At 42.8% G+C, this 22,190-nt stretch overlaps 1 protein-coding gene across 15 annotated transcripts in view; it reads left to right on the plus strand.

The window, feature by feature from the left end:
• The window catches only part of KALRN (kalirin RhoGEF kinase), a 692,638-nt gene that overhangs the window by 651,546 nt on the left and 18,902 nt on the right, over window positions 1-22,190 (plus strand). For all 15 annotated transcript variants that reach the window (XM_034957211.2, XM_034957212.2, XM_034957221.2 and 12 more), the window contains 6 exons: window positions 8,554-8,581; window positions 9,076-9,247; window positions 10,876-10,997; window positions 12,324-12,455; window positions 14,603-14,767; window positions 16,769-16,847. In XM_034957211.2, coding sequence (XP_034813102.1) covers window positions 8,554-8,581; window positions 9,076-9,247; window positions 10,876-10,997; window positions 12,324-12,455; window positions 14,603-14,767; window positions 16,769-16,847 — 698 coding nt within the window. The remainder of the gene's footprint in view (window positions 1-8,553; window positions 8,582-9,075; window positions 9,248-10,875; window positions 10,998-12,323; window positions 12,456-14,602; window positions 14,768-16,768; window positions 16,848-22,190) is intronic.

A 22,190-nucleotide genomic window follows, 5' to 3' on the forward strand; every position in this document is an offset into this window, starting at 1 on the left:
AGAAATATCCATAAAACAATCAATGTACTTGACACATGGACACATATAGAGACCTGTACCCCCAAATTAATGATTATACATTTTTTGGAAAACCATATGGAATTTTTTCACAAAAATTGACCATGTGTGCTACTTACAAAGCAAACCTCAACAAAAAACAAGGAATCAGTATCATACAGACCAAGTTCTCCAAGCACGATGCAATTAAGTTAGAAATCATCAACAAAAATATCCTTTTTAAAAATCTCACATGTTTGGAAATGTAAAAACATACTCATTACAACTGGGCAAAAGAAAAAAATCATAGTTGAAGAAAAACACTTAGAACTAAATGATAATGAAAATACTTGGGAGTAAGGAACTAGTTGAAAGAGAAGTCTATCGCTGCTTGGGATTATGTTGCATTTACATTTTTTAAAATTACAGCTTGTCTTATGCTCATTTAGAAATGAGCAGAGGAGGCTGTGTGTGGTGGCTCATACCTGTAATCCCAGCATTGGGCGGGCACAGGTGGGAGGATTACTTGAGGCCCAGAGTTCAAGACCAGCTGGGCAACATGGCGAGACCCCATCTCTATAAAGAATAGAAAAAATTAGTTGGATGTGGCTGTGTTCACCTGTAGTCCCAGCTCCTCAGGGAGTCTGGGGCAGGAGGATCACATGAGCCTAGGAACTTGCAGCTGCAGTGAGTGGTGATCATGCCACTGCACTCCAGCATGAGCAATAGCGTGAGACCCTGTCAAAAAAAAAAAAGCAGAGGTAGGAATATTTTCTAAAACTTTAGAAATTCGAGTCCAGTTTGGCCAGATTGAAAACACGAAGGGTTAAACCTTCAAACCCTACTATTATACCTAAATTCTTAAAAATTGTTTTTCTTATATCTTTATTTTATTGCTAGATCTCATCATCTAAAATTCCTTTCCTGCCTACTCTGAATACAGGTTCACATGAAACAAGTGTAAAAGGAATAGAAAAAGGAAAAATATAGAAATATATTCTGGGCAGCTGTCAGTTGGGTTTAGGGTATTTGGTTTATGTTTATTTGAGCGTTTTTATTCCTTCAGTGTTCTCAATACGTAGTTTTGAGCTCTGTTTTGTGACTGTGATGAGGAATTTGGGAAAAATGGGAGTGGAGATCTTTTTCTTCTGGAGTCAGTTAACAACTCATTTTCTAGACAGAATTTCACCCTCACTCTTAAGTCTTAGAGTCAGTCAGACATTGGCTGACAAGGAAAATAGACGCCAAGATTTCCTCAAAGCTCAGCTTATGGTAGTCAGTGCTGGTTAATATTACCTGTAACTCTTTCCTCTTACCTGACTTCCCTGCCATTTTGAAGAAAAAACAATAAAATTATTGGATTTCTCTCCAGAAGGAAACTAAGTTGCTGATGGATCACATTGTGGTGGTTCTTGTTCTCGCCTGGAAGGAAGCGCTGCCACCTGCTGCCCTCTGCTGGTCAAATAAAACCAGCTTTAGGAACCTGTAGTTCTTTCCCACGGTGTCTACACCAGCCCTGTCCTCCCGGACTTGGCCCAGCATTTCTCTTGTGCTGTTTCACAGAGAGAGAACATGTGCATTTTATGTGAACAATGTCATCTTTCCTCCACGACCACTATTTCGTCTATGTTTTCTTTTTTTTATTTTTTTGAAACAGGGTCTCACTCTGTTGCCCAGGCAACAGTTGCCCAGTACAGTGGCACTTTCTTGGCTTGCCACAGCCTCAACTTCCTGGGCTCAGGCAATCCTCCCACCTCAGCTTCCCGAGTAGCTGTGCACCACCACACCTAGCTCATTTGTTTGTTTTTATTTTTTAGTAAAGATGAGGTCTCATTATGTTGCCCAGGCTGGTCTTGAACTAAGCTCAAGTGATCCTCCTGCCTCAGCCTCCCAAAGTACTGGGATTACAGGCGTGAGCAACCATACCCAGCCCACAACCACTATTTTGGATTCCAGCTCTCTCCTCCTTCCCATCTATCATCTTACATTGACTCCAACCTGTTTCTAAGGAAGGAAAACATTATATTTCAAGAAAAATGTGCAGCTTATATAAAGCCCTCAGGATCCTGCACACACCAGCAATGACCACTAGACAAGGTGGTCAGGAAGCCTAATTTCTAGTCTACTAATTGGGTGACTTCAGTTAATTTCATTCAACAAATATTTGATTTTTCTGCTATGTGCAAGACTCATAGCAAAAAAAAATATGACTGATGGTTCATAGCAAAAAAAATTTATGACTGATGGTGCATAAAAGATGGGAAAGGGTTACTACCTTCAAAAGGTTCACAAGTCTGGTAGGGCAAATACAGTTCAGTAAGACGTTATGGTACTTAGCAGTTCATGGTCAGAGACTTAGAGGTACCTACAGCCCCTAGAAGAGTGCAGAGGAGGAAGATCACTATTGGCTACATCTCAGACATTGACTGATTAGATTCCTGAGCAAGTTCATGGCAGGACATTTTCTCAGCTCTCCTCCCCAAAATTAGGATCCCACCACTTTAGCTTTTCATTGATTTGACAAATATCAACAGAGCACATATGTGCCAGGTATCATGCTAAGCTTGGAGGCAATACTAGCGAACAATATGGCCCATTAGAATTCAAAAAAAGAGAAAATAAAAAATTTAAGAATATAAATAAAAAGTAATAATAAATAAAACAATATGGTCCTTGTCCTCATGGGCCCTGCAGTCCATAGGGAGCCACAGACAAATATATCGGTAATTAGTCTACTGTGTGAAAAGGGTGTTCTCCTCCAGTTCGTACTCTGATTTGCTTCAAAGAAGAAAGAGAAAAAATGAGGGAGGAATCTTCTATGACCGTAGTCCAGAGTCAAAGTTAGAAAAAAAACATTAGTGTGGATCTTGCCCAGGCTCTTGGTCCTTGCTGGAGGATTTTAAATTAAAGGACTGAGTAGAGACAGGATAGATAGAGAGGTGGAGAGCAAAGATAAGCAGGTAGGCCTTTGATGTCAATGACAAAGTTTCACAATGCTTTTCCTAAGACCCTCCCACTTTGCTGAATGCTATGATGGAACGAGCACTGGAATAAAATTCAAGAGCTCTCGGAGCCCGTCCTCTGTCACTGTGATCTTAACACTTCACTTCCCTATCTCACCTAGGAAATGGGGATACGTAACATTTGCTCTGCACTTCCTCCAGGGTTTTGGAGGAGCACATGAAGGAGTTTGTGAGTAGCTTATGCGAACCACATAATGCTACCCAAATCAGTGATGCTATTACCATTATCAGCCACACCTTGTGTCAAGGTGGGCTGTCCTCACCTGGGCCAGCCGAAAGGCAGAAGAATGAAGACCAAAGGCTTTCATGAGTCCCTTCCGGATGGAGAACCTGTAATTAAGTCTTATTCGCAATCTTTCTTTCCAGTGTCTCTGCTAAGGACTACACTCAAATTAGGAATATTTGCTTTTGTTTGGGCATGGTGGCTCACACCTGTAATCCCAGCACTTTGGGAGGCCCAGGCGGGCGGATTACTTGAAGTTCGCATAAGCTACTCACAAACTCCTTCATGTGCTCCTCCAAAACCCTGGAGGAAGTGCAGAGCAAATGTTATGTATCCCCATTTCCTAGGTGAGATAGGGAAGTGAAGTGTTAAGATCACAGTGACAGAGGACGGGCTCCGAGAGCTCTTGAATTTTATTCCAGTGCTTGTTCCATCATAGCATTCAGCAAAGTGGGAGGGTCTTAGGAAAAGCATCGTGAAACTTTGTCATTGACATCAAAGGCCTACCTGCTTATCTTTGCTCTCCACCTCTCTATCTATCCTGTCTCTACTCAGTCCTTTAATTTAAAATCCTCCAGCAAGGACCAAGAGCCTGGGCAAGGTCCGCACTAATGTTTTTTTTCTAACTTTGACTCTGGACTACGGTCATAGAAGATTCCTCCCTCATTTTTTCTCTTTCTTCTAAAACTACAAAAAATTGGCCAGGTGTGGTGGCATGTGCCTGTAATCCCAGCTACTCAGGAGTCTGAGGCATGAGAATGACTTGAACCCAGGAGGCGGAGGTTGCAGTGAGCTGAGATCACACCACTGCACTCCAGTCTGGGTGACAGAGGGAGACTCTGTCTCAAAAAAAGAAAAAGGTTTTTTTTTGTTTTTTTTTTTCTGAGGCAAGGTCGCCCAGGGCAAGGTCGCTCTGTCGCCCAGACTGGAGTGCAGTGGTGCAATCATGGCTCACTGCAGCCTCAACCTCCTGGTTTCAAGTGATCATCCCACCTCAGTCTCTGAAGTAGCTAGGACTATGCCCAACTAATTTTAAAAATGTTTGTAGTGACAACTCGTGTTGCTCAGACTGGTCTCAAACTCCTGGTCTCAAGCAATCCTCCCACCTTGACCTCTCAAAGTGCTGGGATTACAGGCATGAGACACTGCACTTGGCCAATATTTGCATTTTATTTTATTTATTTTATTTTGAGACAGGGTCTCACTCTGTCACCCAGGCTAGAGTGCAATGGCATGATCTTGGCTCACTGCAACCTCCGCCTGCCAGGTTCAAGTGATTCTTGTGCTTCAGCCTCCCTAGTAGCTGGGATTACAGGCACCTGCCACACCTATGTGTGGCAGGAACACGCCTGGCTAATTTTTGTATTTGTAGTCGAAACAGGGTTTCGCCATGTTGGCCAGGCTGGTCTTGAACTCTTGACCTCAAGTGATCCACCCACCTCAGCCTCCCAAAGTGCTAGGATTACAGGTGTGAGCCACCGTGCCCAGCCAATATTTGCTTTTTTAAAGTGTGTCTGTTTAGTAATAAATATACTTAGCACAGTTAGGGTTATGTGATGAAAAAGAGGAACAAGGCAAGAAGTTCTTTAAGCAGCACTTTGGGGCATTTTCTTATAAAAGTGTAGGTTTTATAAGTACCACAGTGTAGGTTTATGAAGCCCTACTTAAAATTGTATAGCATATAAGCCTGCTACTTGTCTCTTCCATTTTGTCAGCTTTCTTCTCTGTGAGACCCCTGGCATGGACTCCATGCCCTGCTTCCTTGTGGATTCCCATCATGATGGGAAGCACAGGCCACTGAACAAAGTTAGTGGTATTATCAAATCATTTCCACCCTAGAGTCCTTCTGATGGCGTGGGGGCAGCATGGGGGACAGTGTAACGTTCCATGTTTGTTGAAAGCTGGTCATTAACATCTGTCAGGCGCTGCATCAAATGCAGATGTTGTTGAATTCCGTCTTTCCCACTAGACTGTTGGCCCACTGAGGGTAGAGAGCACGCCTGCCTTACTCCCTGCCTGGTCACTACCACCTCACCAAGGGTCAGCTCAGTACCTCTTCATCAAATAAATTGAGTTCTTACATCCAACAACCCTTCCAGGTGGGCATTTTTATCCCCAGTGTATAGCTAAAACTGAGGCAGGAGTTGCTTAAGAATGTTGCCCAAGGTGAGGGAGAATGTCTGGCCCTGAGTCTGGATACTACATGCTCTGTCTGCTCCCCAAGCTTACACTCTTCTGCGCAGCGTGCTGCTAAGAACGTCCTCTCTCAGAAGCTATGGATTACGTTGTAGTAAAATCATTTTCTAAAAAGTTTGCGTCCATCTGTGTTTCCCAACAGGCTCTAGTCAAGTATTATTAGTCATATACCCAGAACTAAGTATTTTGGGTATATGACTAATAACATTGGTCCTCTTGGTCCTATTCTGAGATTCTATTTACGAACCAGTCCTAAGTTCTTGGAAGGTCTGAAATGAAGTCAAAGGTCAAATATGTATTCACCAACATTTATTAAATACCCTTTATGTGACAGACCCTGGGCTAGGGCCCTGAGGTACAAAGGTGAGTGACAAATACTTCCTGTCTTTGAAGAGCTTATAGTCTAATAGGTTTGACCGTGCTGTATTTTTCCTTCAAAAATAATTATTAAGAAAGTGAGTCCGGGTGTGGTGGTTCATGCCTGTAATCTCAGCACTTTGGGAGGCCGAGGCAGGCGGATCACCTGAGGTCAGGAGTTCAAGACCAGCCTGACCAACGTGGCGAAACCCCGTCTCTACTAAAAATACAGAATTAGCTGGGCATGGTGGCGCATGCCTGTAATCCCAGCTACTCGGGAGGCTGAGGCAGGGGAATCACTTGAACCCGGGAGGCGGAAGTTGTGGTGAGCTGAGATCACACCATTGTACTCCAGCCCGGGCAAGAAGAGTGAAACTCCGTCTCAAAATAAATAAATAAATAAAATAAAGAAAGCGAAACATGCTGACTGCAGAATATTTGGGAAGCCCACATAAGAAAAGAAAGGAAACAACAGTCACCCCAAATTAAGATGCTTTATAAATCCCAAGGGTAGAGCCTATGTCTTAGTATTTCTCTACCCACAAAACTGTACTTAGAGAGGATGACAAGTTCAGTTAATATTTTTTGAATGGGGACAAAGCCACCCTTAAACCTACCACACTGAGATAACCACTGGTAACATTTAGAAAATATTCTTAGCCTTCTTTTCTTTGACTGTCAAATGACTGACTGGGATGCCATTCTCCCTGCCTTATCCAAATCAGGGAGAGAAATGCTTGGCCTCTTTAGCGCTCCCCTACAGGTGATGCAGTGCTGCTCATGGTTGATTTAATAGTTTGAGTGGAGCAACCCTTTACATCCTTCCCCATGCCATGCCTCGAAACCTTTTCACACAGAGGACTCTTTTAGGTGTGGGAAATGCAGTAGGTTCTACCAGATGTTCTCATCCACTCCCCCATCCCACCCCAGAAAAGCCTCCGGGGCAGGAAGTTGGTTTATCCAAGATCAGTTCCCTGGAATAGAGGGGGACTTTCATCAGGTTCATTAAACAAGGCTGCATGTTGATTCGCTTTAGAGAGTTAAAAAAAAATCCCAATGCCCAGGCCCCACCTCACACCAATTAAAACAGAATCTCTAGGCATGAGGCCCAGGCATTAGCCTCTCGTGTTTTTAAGGCTGCCCAGGTCAGGCGTTGAGAACCACTGATTTAAAGATAGGCTAAGCAGAGGTGTAAGTGGCCTTTTGAGACTAGCAGAGGGCATTGCAATGGCCAGAGTTGGGGCACTCAGCCCAGAACTTGGCTTCACAAGGGTTTTCTGCAGCCCACTTTTTACAAAACCTAGGTGGTATAAGCAGGCACTTGATTTGCAAAGGGGAACGCAAAGAAGGAAATAATGTCTTTCTTCCAAAGGGTTTATATGGATTCCTCTATAAGGGAAGAACACACAGAAACCATGCATGTTCACAAAGATATGCATACATACAGGGAAATAAGTGCAGAGGACCCAGTTGGGCTATTTTGTAAGGCTTGTGAGTTTTCTGGCTTCATGATAAAGGAAAGAAGAATTTTGCCAAATAAGCTATTAAAGATAAGCCACTTTAATAACAGTCTGCTTAGCAGAAGGAAGATGATTAAAATGAGATCATCTTTATTTAAATAGGTATTGAGTACCTGTTATTTGCCGGGCATTGTGCTAAGCACTTGATGTACAAGATTTTATTTAATCTTTGTGATAACACTTTACACTAGGTATTATTTATCCCCATATTATAGTGGAACATCAGTTATTATGTAATTAACATACAATCACATTAAACAAAACAGATGACCTCAGCCTGTCTCCAAAGTCCATGCTTTTTTAAAACAATGCCAGGCTGTAGAGTCTGGACATGCATGATTAGTGGTAATACAAAAGATGGGAGGAAAAGTGACCATCTTCTCAAGAAGATGTAGCTTTCCAGAATGGCTAGTTGGCTAAAATGTTTTCCCTACTGTGAAATCTCCAAGGTGTCCTGAGGCAGGCAGCATGGTATATACCAAGAGCCCTGTCAGTTCCTCCCTTGAACCAGCTTTGTGACCAGAGTTAGTCGGCTTAGTCACTTAGTATTCATTTTCTCACCTATGAAGTGGAAAGGGTTGGAATGGTTGGGTCAGTGGCTTCAAGTTGCCCCATGCAGGCCTGGGCTATAGGAGATCATGCTTGAGAAAGAAGAGACAGATGACTTCTCTTATTCCCCTTCATCCAGAGAAGCTCTGTGTTTAGCTGCTTGAAGAGTCGTTTCCCCTGCCTGGGGATGAGCAAAGGGTAAAGGGAGGACATTTGGAAGGAATCCACTGTATTAGTGAATTTCAATGACCCTTCCAGTTTGATAGGTCTCAGGTCCTCTAGTTTTGAGTTTATGATGCTAGGAAGAATCAGTGCCACCACATTGCTTGTGTGCATAATGACCAAGAGAGTGGGTTTTCTGCCTGTGAAGGGAAGAAAAGCAACTGAGAAGAGGGAGGACAGAAAGACCTCTGCTAGCAGAGCTCCAAGTTACAATAAACCTGCCTGGGGCCGCACGCTGCCAGGCAGGAATGTGAACAACTGGATTAGACAGAGTAAACCAAGTGCCAATTGTTGCTAAAGAGAGGTTTTACTAATGTGACAGTAATACAGTCACAACACAGTGGGAAGTTGGGCTCCAGGCCTCATCTCCCTAAATTGTACTCTTTTTACTCAATACGGTGAAGTCCCTTGTTCTCTTTTAGTAGTTTAGGATTCAAGCAATTTTCTGTTTCTTTTTGTTTTTCAGATCTTAAATCCAAATTTCATCCAAGAAGGTGAGTTAAAAAGCGTTAGAATTGGAAACATGGGGATTGGTTAAATAAATTATAGTTAATCCAGCATTAAAGCACTGGCTGTAAGCAATGGTGATATAGTTCTGTATCAATGGACAAGGAAAGAGGTTTATGATAAATTATTAGATGAAAAAGACTTGCAATATGTATAATGGGATCCAAGTTTTATAAGAAGTCTGTTTATATAAAGCCCAAAAGGGTATATACCAGAATGCTTACAGTAATTATCTCTGGATTATGACATTATGGAGCTTTTCTTTCTTTCTGTTTATATTTACTATTTTTTTCTATAATAAACAGTTATCACTTTTAAACACTTTTTAAAGAGACCCAGATGACTCACCAGTGTTATACTGAAGGTTATTTGAATCATTACATGACATGGGTGGGAAATGAGAGTGGTGTGTTAAAACAAAATGGCCGTTTTATTCTAAATTTGCTCTGAATGATGTTAATGTATGTTGATTTGATCACAGTGGCCCCAGAATTCCTTGTGCCCTTGGTGGATGTGACCTGCTTGCTTGGGGACACAGTGATACTGCAGTGCAAAGTCTGTGGGCGGCCAAAGCCCACCATCACTTGGAAGGGTCCAGACCAGAACATCCTTGACACTGATAACAGCTCAGCCACATACACCGTCTCCTCTTGGTAAGCTGATTGCCCTAACATCAGCAACAGCAGCCCCTTGACACAGCACTGAGAGGCTGAATCTGGGGTGCAACTTCTGCTCTGGTGACTGGGCTCTGCAAGAGAATAGCTGTCCTGGAGCCTGTTCTTGGGCAAACACTTGGACTTGATTAGAGAGAGACTGAGGAGACTCAAGTGTTAGTCAGAGCCTCTGCCACTCACGCTGCAGCCTGATGTACACCTGCAGCAGCACCAGCACACATTTCCCACGGTGCTCAGCACCACGTAGACATACCTGGGATCAACAGAATGGTTTGTAAAGACTGTGCTCCGGACCCACATTAAACAAATAGGGAAAAACATAAACCTTTATATCTCAAGTCAAGCATGCACCATACTTATGAAGAGTTTTTACAGTCACTGCCTTACATTCACCCTGGTAGATGATCTTTCCCTACAGATCCCCAAGTGAATCTCTAAGTCAGAAGATTTAGACTTCTGATTTAAGTGGCGAAGGCTCCAGACCTGTAGTAAAAATGTAATCCTCACATCTGGACATCCTGACATTTTTTGTGCCTTTCAGGATGCTGTGAAACAGTGAGATGTTTAATTCCTCACCTAAGAACAGTGTTATTAGAAAAAGAAACGACTCATTCCAAAATGTGCAATAGAAAATCAAGCCGCAAGGATGTTTCTACACACAGAGTCCATTTAACAAAACTTAGCTGACTGCCTCCCAATCATTGTGTCAGCATTTATTGTTACTAACTATGAATTGGACTGTGTACTGTTGCTTACAGTGGACAAGTGGTAGCAAGCCCTAGATGCTTGAGAAACATTAGTGGAAGAAGCACCTAGAATCAAGAAACTTTCATTCATTGACTTAATTTGTGTGTGTGTGAAAAAGAAGAAGACCATCATTCCTTGGTATTCCCAGCAGAGACCATAAAGAGGCCAGGTCATAAAATATCAGTGGGTCCAAGAAGCCTAGTGTGAGAGGCAGTGGTTGGTGAGGATCATGAAAAGCGCCAGGGGATATCATAACCCTAGGGAAGGGGCAGAGCTGACTGTGACTTCTGTATTTCAGAGCAGTTCTCCCCTGGGGATATTCCTGGACCTTATATTGGGATGAATGGTGAAGTTATCATTTAGGTGATGGAATTTACTCTTTCTTAGAAATTCACTTAATTATTTTGAGGATCCCACATCTAGAATTTGAAATACTTAAAATATTTTTATTCTTGAGTCTTTCCTTTTTTTTTTTTTCCATCATTCATTTTCGATCTGTGAAACTGAAAATATTCTAGGACAAAGTTGCTAGTGGTAATAATACTAATAATACTATGAGCCAGAACTTGCATACAACTTTATATATTTCAAACAATGCTCTAATTCTTATGTCATTTTATTCCTTATTTTATCCCTCATGTACAACAAACTTGAGAGATGGGCATGGCCAGAAAATTTTTTTCCATATAAGGAACTGGGGATGTAGAGAGACAGGGTGGTAGGTAGCTCACAGACCAGGGACTGACCTTGGGCCTGAGGACTCTCAGCTCAGCACACCATGGGCCAACCCTATGGGATTTTACCCAGCAGTCAAGTGTCTCATTACTGGAGTCTGAAGAGCATCCTTTTGGTGTCCCTAGTGATTCTGGAGAAATCACCCTGAAGATCTGTAATCTGATGCCCCAAGACAGTGGGATTTATACCTGCATAGCAACAAATGACCACGGGACCACATCAACGTCTGCAACAGTCAAAGTGCAAGGTACAGCCTCTTTGTTAGTCAAACCTTTTGAAATATATATATATTTTTAGACAGGTTCTTGCTCTGCTGCCCAGGCATGATCTCTGTTCATGGCAGCCTTGACCTCCCAGGCTCAAGCAATCCAACCACCTCAGCCTCCCGATTAGCTGGACATGCACCACCATGCCTCGCAAATTTTTTTTGCATTTTTTGTAGAGATGGGATTTTGCTGTGTTTTCTACAATACTTTTTAAAACATTTATTTTTTAAATTTCAGTAAAACACACAATAAAATTTACCATCTTAACGATTTTTTTAAAAATTCAAATAGAGACAGGGTCTCGCTATGTTGCCCAGGCTGGCCTCAAACTCCAAGGCTAACGCAATCCTCCCGTCTTGACCTCCCAAAGTGCTGGGATTACAGGCATGAGCCACTGTGCCCATCCCATCTTAACCATCTTAAATGTACAGCTTAAAAATAAATAAGTGTACAGTTCAGTGGCATTAAGTACATCCACATTTTTGGGTTACCATCACCACCATCCATCCACAGAACTTTTTCATCTTCCCATCTTTCTGAAACTGCATCTGTACCTGTTAAACAATGACTCCCCATTCCCTCCTCCCCAGTGCTTCTTGGCCACCACTGCTCTACTTTCTGTCTCTATCAATTTGTGTTACTCAAACTTTATTTTTTCTTGAGACAGGGTCTTGCTCTGTCGCTCAGGCTGGAGTGTAGTAGCATGACACCACTCACTGCAGCCTCAACCTCCCAGGCTCAAGCTATCCTCCCACCTCAGCCTTCCAACTAGCTAGGACTATAGGCATGTGCCACCATGCCCAGCTCATTTTTTAAACTTTTTGTAGTGATGGAGTCTCGAACTCCTGGGCTCAAGTGATCCTCCTGCCTTGGCATCCCAAAGTGCTAGGATTATAGGCGTCAGCCAGCACACCTGGCCCTACGTTTTAAGTGAACATTATAAGGGCTCCCTGCAACCTGGGGGAGAAAATGTCCATTGTAAAAATTCAAAAATAAAGTTCTGGCAAATGAGACGAGAACGAATCTTTGCTAAGAGCTGTCTGTGGCCTACCATAAACCTACATGTTAGTTCCCTGGCCAAGCTTTATCTTCAGGGTGCAGTATTTAGCCCGAGGAAGAACTTCAGACAGCATGGTGTGTCTCCCACATCTGCCTTGGGCCTGGAGAAAGGTATGCCACTTGGTGGAGAAGGTCACAGGAAAAAATTGCGACATGGGTTAGGTAATGTTTCCTAGATGACTTATACCTTGGTGTAAAATGCCAAGTTCTGCAGAAATAGCACCTGATCCTGATTTCTGTCTCCATAGGTGTTCCAGCAGCCCCTAACCGCCCCATTGCCCAGGAGAGAAGCTGCACCTCCGTGATTCTCCGCTGGCTGCCCCCCTCCAGCACAGGAAACTGCACTATTTCTGGTTACACTGTGGAGTACAGAGAGGAAGGTGCACTATCTCCTGCTCTTCTTTTTCTTTTCTCTTCTTTTAAAACATTTATTTTTAAAATTGCAGTAAAACACACATAATAAAATTTACCATGCTAACCATTTTTTCAAAAATTTGAATAGAGACGGGCTATGGCTATGTTGCCCAGGCTGGTCTCAAACGCCAGGGCTAACGTGATCCTCCCACCTTGGCCTCCCAAAGTGCTGGGATTACAGGCATGAGCCACTTTTATTTTCCTTTATTTTTATTGTTTATTTTTTTTGAGACAGGGTTTGGCTCCATCAACCCAGGCTGGAGTGCAGTGGTGCAACGTGGGCTCACTGCAGCCTCCACCTCCTGGGCTCAAGCCAACCTCCCAGCTCAGCCTCCTGAGTAGCTGGGACTAAAGCGCACACCACCACACCCGGCTAATTTTTGTATTTTTAGTAGAGACAGGGTCTCACTATGCTGCCCAGGCTGCTGGCTGCTGTGAAACTCCTGAGCGCAAACAGTCCACTTGCCTCAGCCTCCGGAAGTGCTGGGATTACAGGCGTAAGCCACCGCGCCCGGCCTCCTGCTCTTGTTTTTCTGTCTTCTCTTCGTCTCTAGGAGGTCCTTCAGAATTGTGAACATACTAGCCTCCTCATCTTTCAGAAGTTGTTCCTTGTTGTGTCTTCCAACTCAGCACAGAGGCCTCAGTGCCAGATTACAGCTGCCTTCTGATCCCAGATGTCGAGCAGCTGTTTTGGCTAAGATGATCCAAACCTCCCTGACATATTTATGACCCAGGGCAGGTTTCAAGGTGTCTTCATGCATATATCCCTACTTAACATGCTCGATCACCCAGACAGGGATGATCAAGCCCATTTTACAGAGCGGGAGGCTGAGGCCTAAAGAAAGTTAACAAACACAAGATTATAGTTAGTGAGAGGCAGAGCTAGCACTAGAACCCAGATGTCTACTTGGATAATTTGTGATCTTTCTCCCAGAGAAATAACTAGTGTAGTACGGGTGGAGTTCTACACCCCCTATCCCCAGATAAAATTAAGACAATATATATTTTTTAATTGTGCCATTTAAAATTGTGCAATTTAAACTGTTAAAATTTGTTACATTTACATGCTAAAAGTGAATATATTTCTTCAGCAGTTAGAAACAACTGAGACTTCCATCTAGTTAGCAAGAAGAATTAGTTAAAATAAGAAGCTGCCAGATAGCTCTAATTGTTAATAACACAACTACAGTTATTCACAGTAATAACACAATTACTCTGAATAACGTTAGGAATTACACAATTGAACTGAAAGCAAGTGCTTGCTACCCTATCCCCCGAACCAAAACCATTTGTTTTATTCTACTTTCCATTATGCTTATTATTTTAACTCTTCTTTCTCCTTCTTTCTTATTAAACAGGCCCTATGCAGTTATAAACCCATTTATTTCTGCATCCTTCTTAAGCTGTTCACTCTTGTGTCTCCCAGGTTAGCACAAAAGTATTAATAGTGAGCTGGGAGACACATTTTACAAAGTTCATGTTTACCTTAGCATTATCCAGTTCATAGTTCAGCTCATTAACTAAGTTCTCTTGGGCAAATTGTTCAATATTTCTGAGGCTCAGTTTCTACATCTGTAAAGTAAGATTAGCGGTCTCTACCTCACTGGGTTTCTGTGGATTTAAGACAGAATTAACTTTCTGTCTTAAATCTCATTTAACTATGAGAGAATTATGTTGAAAACACCTTCCACAGTATTTTACGTGTACGTAGTGTTCAATACATGTTACTTTCCATTTTGTTTCCATTTCCAAATGCATATTTTCTCTCATGTTATTAACTAAAAATATACTCTTCTGGCCTTATTAAAAGTTTGCCATGTGTCCCCTGTAAATTCTGTATTATCTATGTCTTTTTACTCTGGCACTTGCACATTTGAAAGTGAACAGAATCTATAGGCCAGCTTCTTCCACGCCTCTCACCATTTATTCCGTCATTTAGGAAACTGAACCCAAACTACTATAGTTAGCCTACAGGCTTTCAGAGCCTGACACGGTAACCACAAGCATCCCTTGAATTGAATGTGTCTATTTTCCTGTCTTTGTTTGCTGAAGGTCTTTGAAACAATATCCCTTTGGCTTTTCTCTTTCCCTCTCCTGGGAAACCGTACACTAGGTTCTCAGATCTGGCAGCAGTCAGTGGCTTCGACCTTGGACACTTACCTCGTCATCGAAGACCTTAGTCCCGGGTGTCCTTATCAGTTCAGAGTCAGTGCCAGTAACCCCTGGGGAATCAGCCTTCCCAGCGAGCCCTCGGAGTTTGTGCGACTTCCAGAATATGGTGAGTCCCAGCCCAGCCCTGGCCCCCCAGGCAGTGGGGATGAGGCACCTGGCTGCCTGTCACAGACTCCTGGGCACGTTGACATGTCAGGCCACCATGCAAGAGGCACCTTTTAGAGGACTAAGAAGAATATTTCTGTAAAGTATAGCTCCAAGCATCTTGGGCAAATGTTAGGTCTGCACCCATGCCTACCCCTGCACCTGCCAAGTTCCCTGGGGAATGAGTATGTCCCCAGGAATGGAGAGTTACAGGCAGGAGTCACGAGTCCTATGGATATTCTCTGCCCCTCTTCTGAGACAGTAATACAAAGCCTCCTCCCACCCGGGCACCCCTGCCAACCGTAAACGTACCTCCCTGCATGAGGGACTCACCCACTTCAAATGGGGGAAAGAAAAGCAACCTGGCTGAAGGACTTCATTACAACATGAGGATTTCATAGTTTCCTCACCCCCAATCATCCCAGAATTTCTTTTTTCAGCATGGGTATAATTTTATGTAGATTTGTTGAAAAATTAACTAAGATACACATATAGCTAGCTAAATATGAGTATTTTACAAATAAGGTTCTTATTTTGCCCAAAACATCTTCGTCCCAGGGACATTTTGAAAGAGAAAACTTGGCTATCCTAAAGAAATCTCCAAATGGTGAGATGTTGGGCAGTGCAAGGGAGTGGTCTGTGTGTACTGGGGAGAGCAGTGGGTGGGGGGCAGCTGACTGTACTCGAAAGACCATGGACCTGTGTGCCTTAGGGTTAAGGGAATTCTGGAGTCTCCAGAGGGGTTTGGGAAACCCTCTAAATCACCTCTGCCCCCACCTGAATCCAGAAATGCTCTCCAGTTCCAGTCCCACAGTCAGCCCAGTTTTCTCCCGGTGACTTTGACTTTGTTCCCACGAGCCTGTGACTCTTGCAGAAACCTAGGCCCTGGGTCTCTCTTTCCTCAGAATTCAAGATGGATAAGCCGCCTTCAGTCTCAGCCAGGCTGTGCTCTGGGAAACCTGAGGGAACTGGCTCCAGGGTCAGCTGAGCCAAGCTGCTCATGTGACCCCTCTCCTCCCAGGCTGCTCACTTGCTCCAGCCCCGGATGATGCTGTGTGTTTTGCTATTTGTGAACCTTGGTCCCCAACAGATGAAACAAATGCGTATTGCTGTGCTTGCTCTGTGTGTGTGTGTGTGTGTGTGCGCACGCATGCGTGAATCATTGCCAAGGAATTGACTCATCACACAAGGTAATACTGCCAAAGAATCTACTCAGGCATATATTGTGGGTTAAGCTAAATCCTTCAGTATACCAGATAAGCTCATTAATGCCTGAGAAGAGTGGGATAAGAAGATAATTTTTTCTTTTTCTTTCTTTCTTTTTTTTTTTTTGGAGACAGGGTCTCGCTCTGTCTCCCAGGCTGGAGTGCAGTGGCGCGATCATAGCTCACTGCAGTCTCGACCTCCTGAGCTCAAGTGATCCTCCAACCTCAGCCTCCTGAGTAGCTGGGACTACAAGTGTACACCACCATACCTGGCTAATTTTTGATTTTTTTGTAGAGACAGGGTCTTGCTATATGGCTCAGGTTAGAAAGAGAAATTTCTAAAATGTCTTTTCCTTTTCTCCTTTCTTGACCTTGTAACTTTTCCCTTCTCTCTCTGCATCCTCCTTACACCCCTGATTTTCACGAGCTTTTCTAGGTCTTCAAAGTGTTCTTTTATCCCTTTTAAATTTTTCTCCTAAATTTATCTTATAAAATATCCAGAAGTCATATTTCTGATTGTACTGTTTTCCCTTTGTTTAAGTAGATGGGAGAGAGAAGCTGACTCTGTCATGTCAGTTTCCCCTTGGATGATTTTTTAAAATAACATTCCAGAGAATCATGGCATTTTCCCACTGAGTCAGACTCCATATTTGGTCATGAGAATTGCTTTGGGGTTACTCTGGAGCTTTTCTGTTAATTTTTTCTTTATTCTTATATGACATCCTTGATATTGTAAATGGATTCTCTTTCTTCCGAAGATGCTGCTGCTGATGGTGCCACCATTTCTTGGAAGGAAAATTTTGACTCAGCTTACACTGAGCTGAATGAAATTGGAAGGTAATGACACAGTTTTATATTCCTTCATTCATGAACACCTAGCAACATCACATCAGAACAGTAACTTTTTGTTGTTGTCGTTGTTTCTTTCTTTTACAAATGCAATTCTCTCCATAGCAAGAAAAAAACTAAAATATTCGTTTGTATTTTCTACTGTTCTTTTTCTAACTTCTTAAGTTGGATGCTTCATTCATCAGTTGTCAACCTTTCTTCATTTCTAATATAAGAAATTAAGGCCCAAAATTTTCTTCAAAGTACAATTTTAGCTATAGGTCCTGAGTTTTGATATGCAGTATTTTCCTTATAAGTTATATGTAGTTGTCTTCAACTGTGAATTTTTCTTTGACCTGGTTATAATGGAAACATGTTTTAATATATATGAGATTTTTAAAGGTATGAGTTTTTTTAAAGTATCTTTTTATTACTGATTTCTAACTTAATTTGCATTGTGGTCAGAAAATCTATATGGTACTGATTCCTTGGTTTTTGTTTGGACTTGCTTTATGAGTAGTACATGGTTACTTTTTGTAAAAAATTCCACATGTTCCTGGGAAGACTGTGTAATCACTAATTGTTGGATATACATCTCTATATTGCCCGTGTACCAAGCACATTAATTATTTTATGAGTATTTCTAATCCCAATCCTCCCCCTGCCACACACATACACTCCATACCTTTCTCTTTCTCTCTCTTTCTCACTTGCAGTATTTTGGTTAGAGAACATTTAGTGTGTCCTCAAAAATAAAACAGATAAAAATATGACTTTTAACAGAAAAATTAAAAATCTGTCACCTGGCCCACAAAATAGTCTATGGGAAAGAAACAAAAGGCGTTCATCCCTATGCATGCTTTGGTCTCCAGGTGGTCTGTGTGAGGGAATGTAGGTAGATCTTACAGGTTGCCCACCCGTAAGATCCTTCCCCCCGGATGTATAAATAAAAGAATACCCACTAACGATGGGCCATTGACATCATCTCTAGCTCTGATTGGCATTTCTCAGTGAAGCATAACATTTTTTAACTGACGTGGTTGTGACCGACGTTGTAGAGGAAACCAAAATGGTCCTTCTGCCTGTGTCTTAGGCAGGAGTCACAATATCATTCACTGCCTTCCATTACAGCACCTTTCATCAAAAACAAACTCTACCTCTCCTTTCCTGTCTTCTTTGTGTAGCCAAACAGAAGAAAAAAAGCCAAGGAAATTTATGTAATGGTGATGATGATAATGATGATCTCAGTATCTATAGTATTCTAGATACTAAGCAGATACTATATACAAATGTTATTTTTGTTTGTTTGAGCTCTACTGCTTAATACACAAACATTATTTAATTTAATCCATACAACACTATGAGATACTGTTTGAGCAGATTTAAAAAAAAAAGATAGAGATCAGTTATTGCTATGTTGCCCAGGCTGGTCTTGAACTCCTGGGCTCAAGCAATCCTCCTACCTCAGCCTCCCAAAGTGCTGAGATTACAGGCCTGAGCCATTGCACCAGGCTGAGTATATTGTCTTTTTGTCTTCTTTTTTCTCTTTTTGAGACAGGGTCTGTCTCTGTCACCAGGGCTGGAATGCAGTGGCAGTATCATAGCTCACTGCACCCTCAATCTCCTAAGAAGCTATCCTCCCACGCTTGCGGGGAGGATGATCAGTCTTCCAAGTAGCTGGGACTACAGGTGCACACCACCATACCTGGCAAACTTTTAAAAGAATCTTTTGTTGTTGTTTTGTAGAGATGGAGTTCTCACTATGTTGCCCAGGCTGGTCTCAAATTCCTGGGCTCAAGCAATCCTCCTGCCTCAGTCTCCCAAAGTGTGGGATTACAGGTGTGAGCCACCCATCTCACCCAGCCTGAAGTATATTTTCAGTAAAGGAAACTCAGGGTCAGGGAGGTTAAGTAACTTTCTTAAAGCCCCACAACTAGGAGGTGTGGAGCCAGGATTCAAATTCTGGGCTCCCCAACTCCAAGCCTGGTCTTGTTTTACTAGCATATATTGTTTCTCATCATATCGATTATTGTCCAAAATAAGCTCTAGTAACTGAAATCTAGTTTGCTTTATTATATTGAAATTTGTGAAGCTAAACATGACCCCCAATAATGGGCCTATTAAATCCCCAGCTAGTTCTAAATGAAATTGGTTTCATCACCTGGATGCCCCAGTTAATTCCTCCTGGAGACATGTGTTTGCTATTATTAGCCATAGGTTAAGTCATGTTTTAGCTAAAACAGATGGCTGATTTGATATTTCTCAAAGGGAAGATCAATTTTCTTATCTGTTCAAAAGTAATCGATGTTTTTGTTTTAAAGTCTCTAACAGCCTGAAGCTTTTCCTCTCTCCTAAGAATAGTCCTTATATTTTCAGAAGATCTTTTCAAAATGTTGTACATTAACAGAATGGAAATAATACATGGAAATTCCTTTTCTTTTTTCTTTTTTCTTTGAGACAGGGACTCACTATGTTGCCCAGGCTTGAGTGCAGTGGCATGATCACTGCTCACTGCAGTTTCGACCTTCCAGGCTCAAGTGATCCTCCCACCTCAACCTCCCAAGTAGCTGGGACTACAGGCGTGAGCCATCACAGCCAGCTAATTTTTACATTTTTTTGTAGATACGGCATTTCACCATGTTGCCCAGGGTAATCTCAAACTCCTGAGCTCAAGCAATCCACCCACCTTGGCCTCCCAAAGTACTGGGATTACAGGCGTGAGCCACCCCACCAGGCCCAAATAATACATGGAGATGTTAATGTGAGACACAGGAAAGATATCTGTGCCAGGGCTGTAGAAGTCAATCGACTTGCTTCATCACACCTAAATCTGGAATTCTGGGCCTTTGTGACTATTCTGTTAAAAGGAGTGCTCTGGTAATTAAATACTATAAAAAGCCACAGTGCAGGAAGATTCTCTCCTACAGCACATCCATAGAAGGAAAGGGCGCTTGAGTATGGCGTGTTTAACCAGGAATGAACTATACAGGCAACAATGCAGTATAGAGAAGGCAGGGGATTGTCACTGGAAATGCTGACCCATTGCCTATACCCATTGCTATATAAAAAGGTAGCAGTACCAGGCCTCCAGGTCAGATGGCAGGTTGAACACAGGCATCTATTTTCACTTCTTCCTAAACTTCATTGAAACTATAATGCAGGGTTTATTTTATTTTATTTTATTTTTTTAAGTAGGCATATAAGAATGAGGACATTGGAAGAAGAGACAAAAATAAAGTATTATTTTCACAGAAATACAGATGTTTTTCACAGAAATTCATGTTTTTCTTCTACAGAAAAACAGATGAAAGAATGATAAATGACCTTCAAGACCTGAGTCAGTCAGTCATGGGGTCAAATGAGGGCCAGTATAATTTTTGCAGCAGAATTACCCAAAAGCTCAGGTATTAGGAGCATCAAGTACCTCTGGAAGTAGGTAAAAGGAGGATGCTAAAATTGAAAGGATTGGCTGAAATTTTTTGAGAAGTTGAGTCTCAGAAGGGAGTGAAAACTGATGTCTGTGTTCAGCCTGCCATCCTTACCTGGAGGCCTGGTCCTGCTACATTTTAGATTCTATACAGGCAACCAGTCAGCATTCCCAAGGGATAAGCGGGCTCCAAATCTGCTCCCCAGCTTCAAGTATCTGTGTGATTGTCTTTCTTCATCCAAGAAAAGACTGGTCCCTCCCTTCCTTCCTTCCTTCCCTCCTTCCTTCCTTCCTTCCTTCCTTCCTTCCTTCCTTCCTTCCTTCCTTCCTTCCTTCCCTCCCTTCCTCCCTCCCTCTTTCTCTCTCTCTCTTTCTTATTTCTTTGTGTCTTTTGTTGTCGTTGTTGTTTTAGGACAGGGTCTCACTCTGTCACCTAGGCTGGACTGCAGTGGCTCAATCATGGTTCACTGCATCCTTGACCTCCTGGGCTCAAGTGATCCTCTTAGCCTCCCAAGTAGCTGGGACTACAGACACACACCATTATGCCCAACTAACTTTTTAATGTTTCATAGAGACAAGGTCTCCCTATGTTGCCCAGGTTGGTCTCGAATTCCCAGTTTCAAGCAGTCCTCCCGCCTTGGCCTCCCAAAGTGCTGGGATTGCAGGCATAATCCACCGTGCCTGGCCTGGAGTTTTATTTTCTGGAAAGGGAAAAATGGAGCATCCCTGCCCTTGGGGACACCAGGCACAGTTGAAGGCAGTGGAACCATTCTGCAAACAGGGACAATATCAGAATGTATGCATGCTGGGTACTCAGAACCCCAGCTCTCTTATCCACTGGACCTCCAGAGGTTGACAGCCAGAGTTTCACCCTCTAGGCAGAAAGCAGAGGGCTCTTTCTCTGGGAACTCTAACCAGCCCAAAAGGAAAGACTTAAAGATACTGATTATGGAGCTTTCCCAACTGAGCAGTCTCGTCAAATCACTCTGTAGTAAAGTAAAAGGTGACAGGCTTCACCCACAAGCTCAGAGCTTCTAAACATCTTTTTTCTTTTTCTTTTTTTTTTTTTCTGAGACAGAGTCTCGCTCTGTCTCCCAGGCTGGAGTGCAGTGATGCAGTCTTGGCTCACTGCAACATCTACCTCCCAGGTTCAAGCGATTCTCCTGCCTCAGCCTCCCGAGTAGCTGGAATTACAGGTGCCTGCCACCATGCCTGGCTAATTTTTGTATTTTTAGTAGAGATGGGGTTTCTCCATGTTGGCCAGGCTGATCTCAAACTCTTGACCTCAGGTAATCTGCCTGCCTCAGCCTCCCAAACTGCTGGGATTACAGGTGTGAGCCACCGTGCCCTGCCACCAAACACGTTTTTATTCCTGAACTTTCAAAATGAGCCAACTCCCAATGCCACCCAAGATAGAGTAAGCCCACTGTAGCCTTTATCTCCCACTGATTACAACCAGAATCCCTGGACAAGATACAAAAAGCAATACCTGGGTATCAAATTAAATAATAGAGATGAGAGTGGAAAGACAAAAGACTTGGGCTGGGTGTGGTGGCTCACGCCTGTAATCCCAGCACTTTGGGAGGCTGAGGCAGGAGGATCACTTGAGCCCAGGAGTCCAAGACCAGCCTGGGCAACGTGGCGAGACTTCATCTCTACAAAAAATAAAAGAAAAAACTAGCTAGGCATGGTGGTGCACACCTGTAGTCCCAGCTACTTGGGAAGCTGAGGTGGGAGGATTGCTTGAGCCTGAGAGGTCGAGATCGCACCACTGCATTCCAGCCTGGGCAACAGAGCAAGAGCCTGTCTCAAAAAAATAAAAGGAAAGAAAGTAAAGTAAAAACTTGAAGAATGGCTAATGACAAGGAGAATAGCAGTTTCCTTCCTTCCTTCCTTCCTTCCTTCCTTCCTTCCTTCCTTCCCTG

The sequence above is a fragment of the Pan paniscus genome, chromosome 2 (assembly GCF_029289425.2).
Source record: "Pan paniscus chromosome 2, NHGRI_mPanPan1-v2.0_pri, whole genome shotgun sequence".
Classification (NCBI taxonomy): Eukaryota; Metazoa; Chordata; class Mammalia; order Primates; family Hominidae; genus Pan; species Pan paniscus.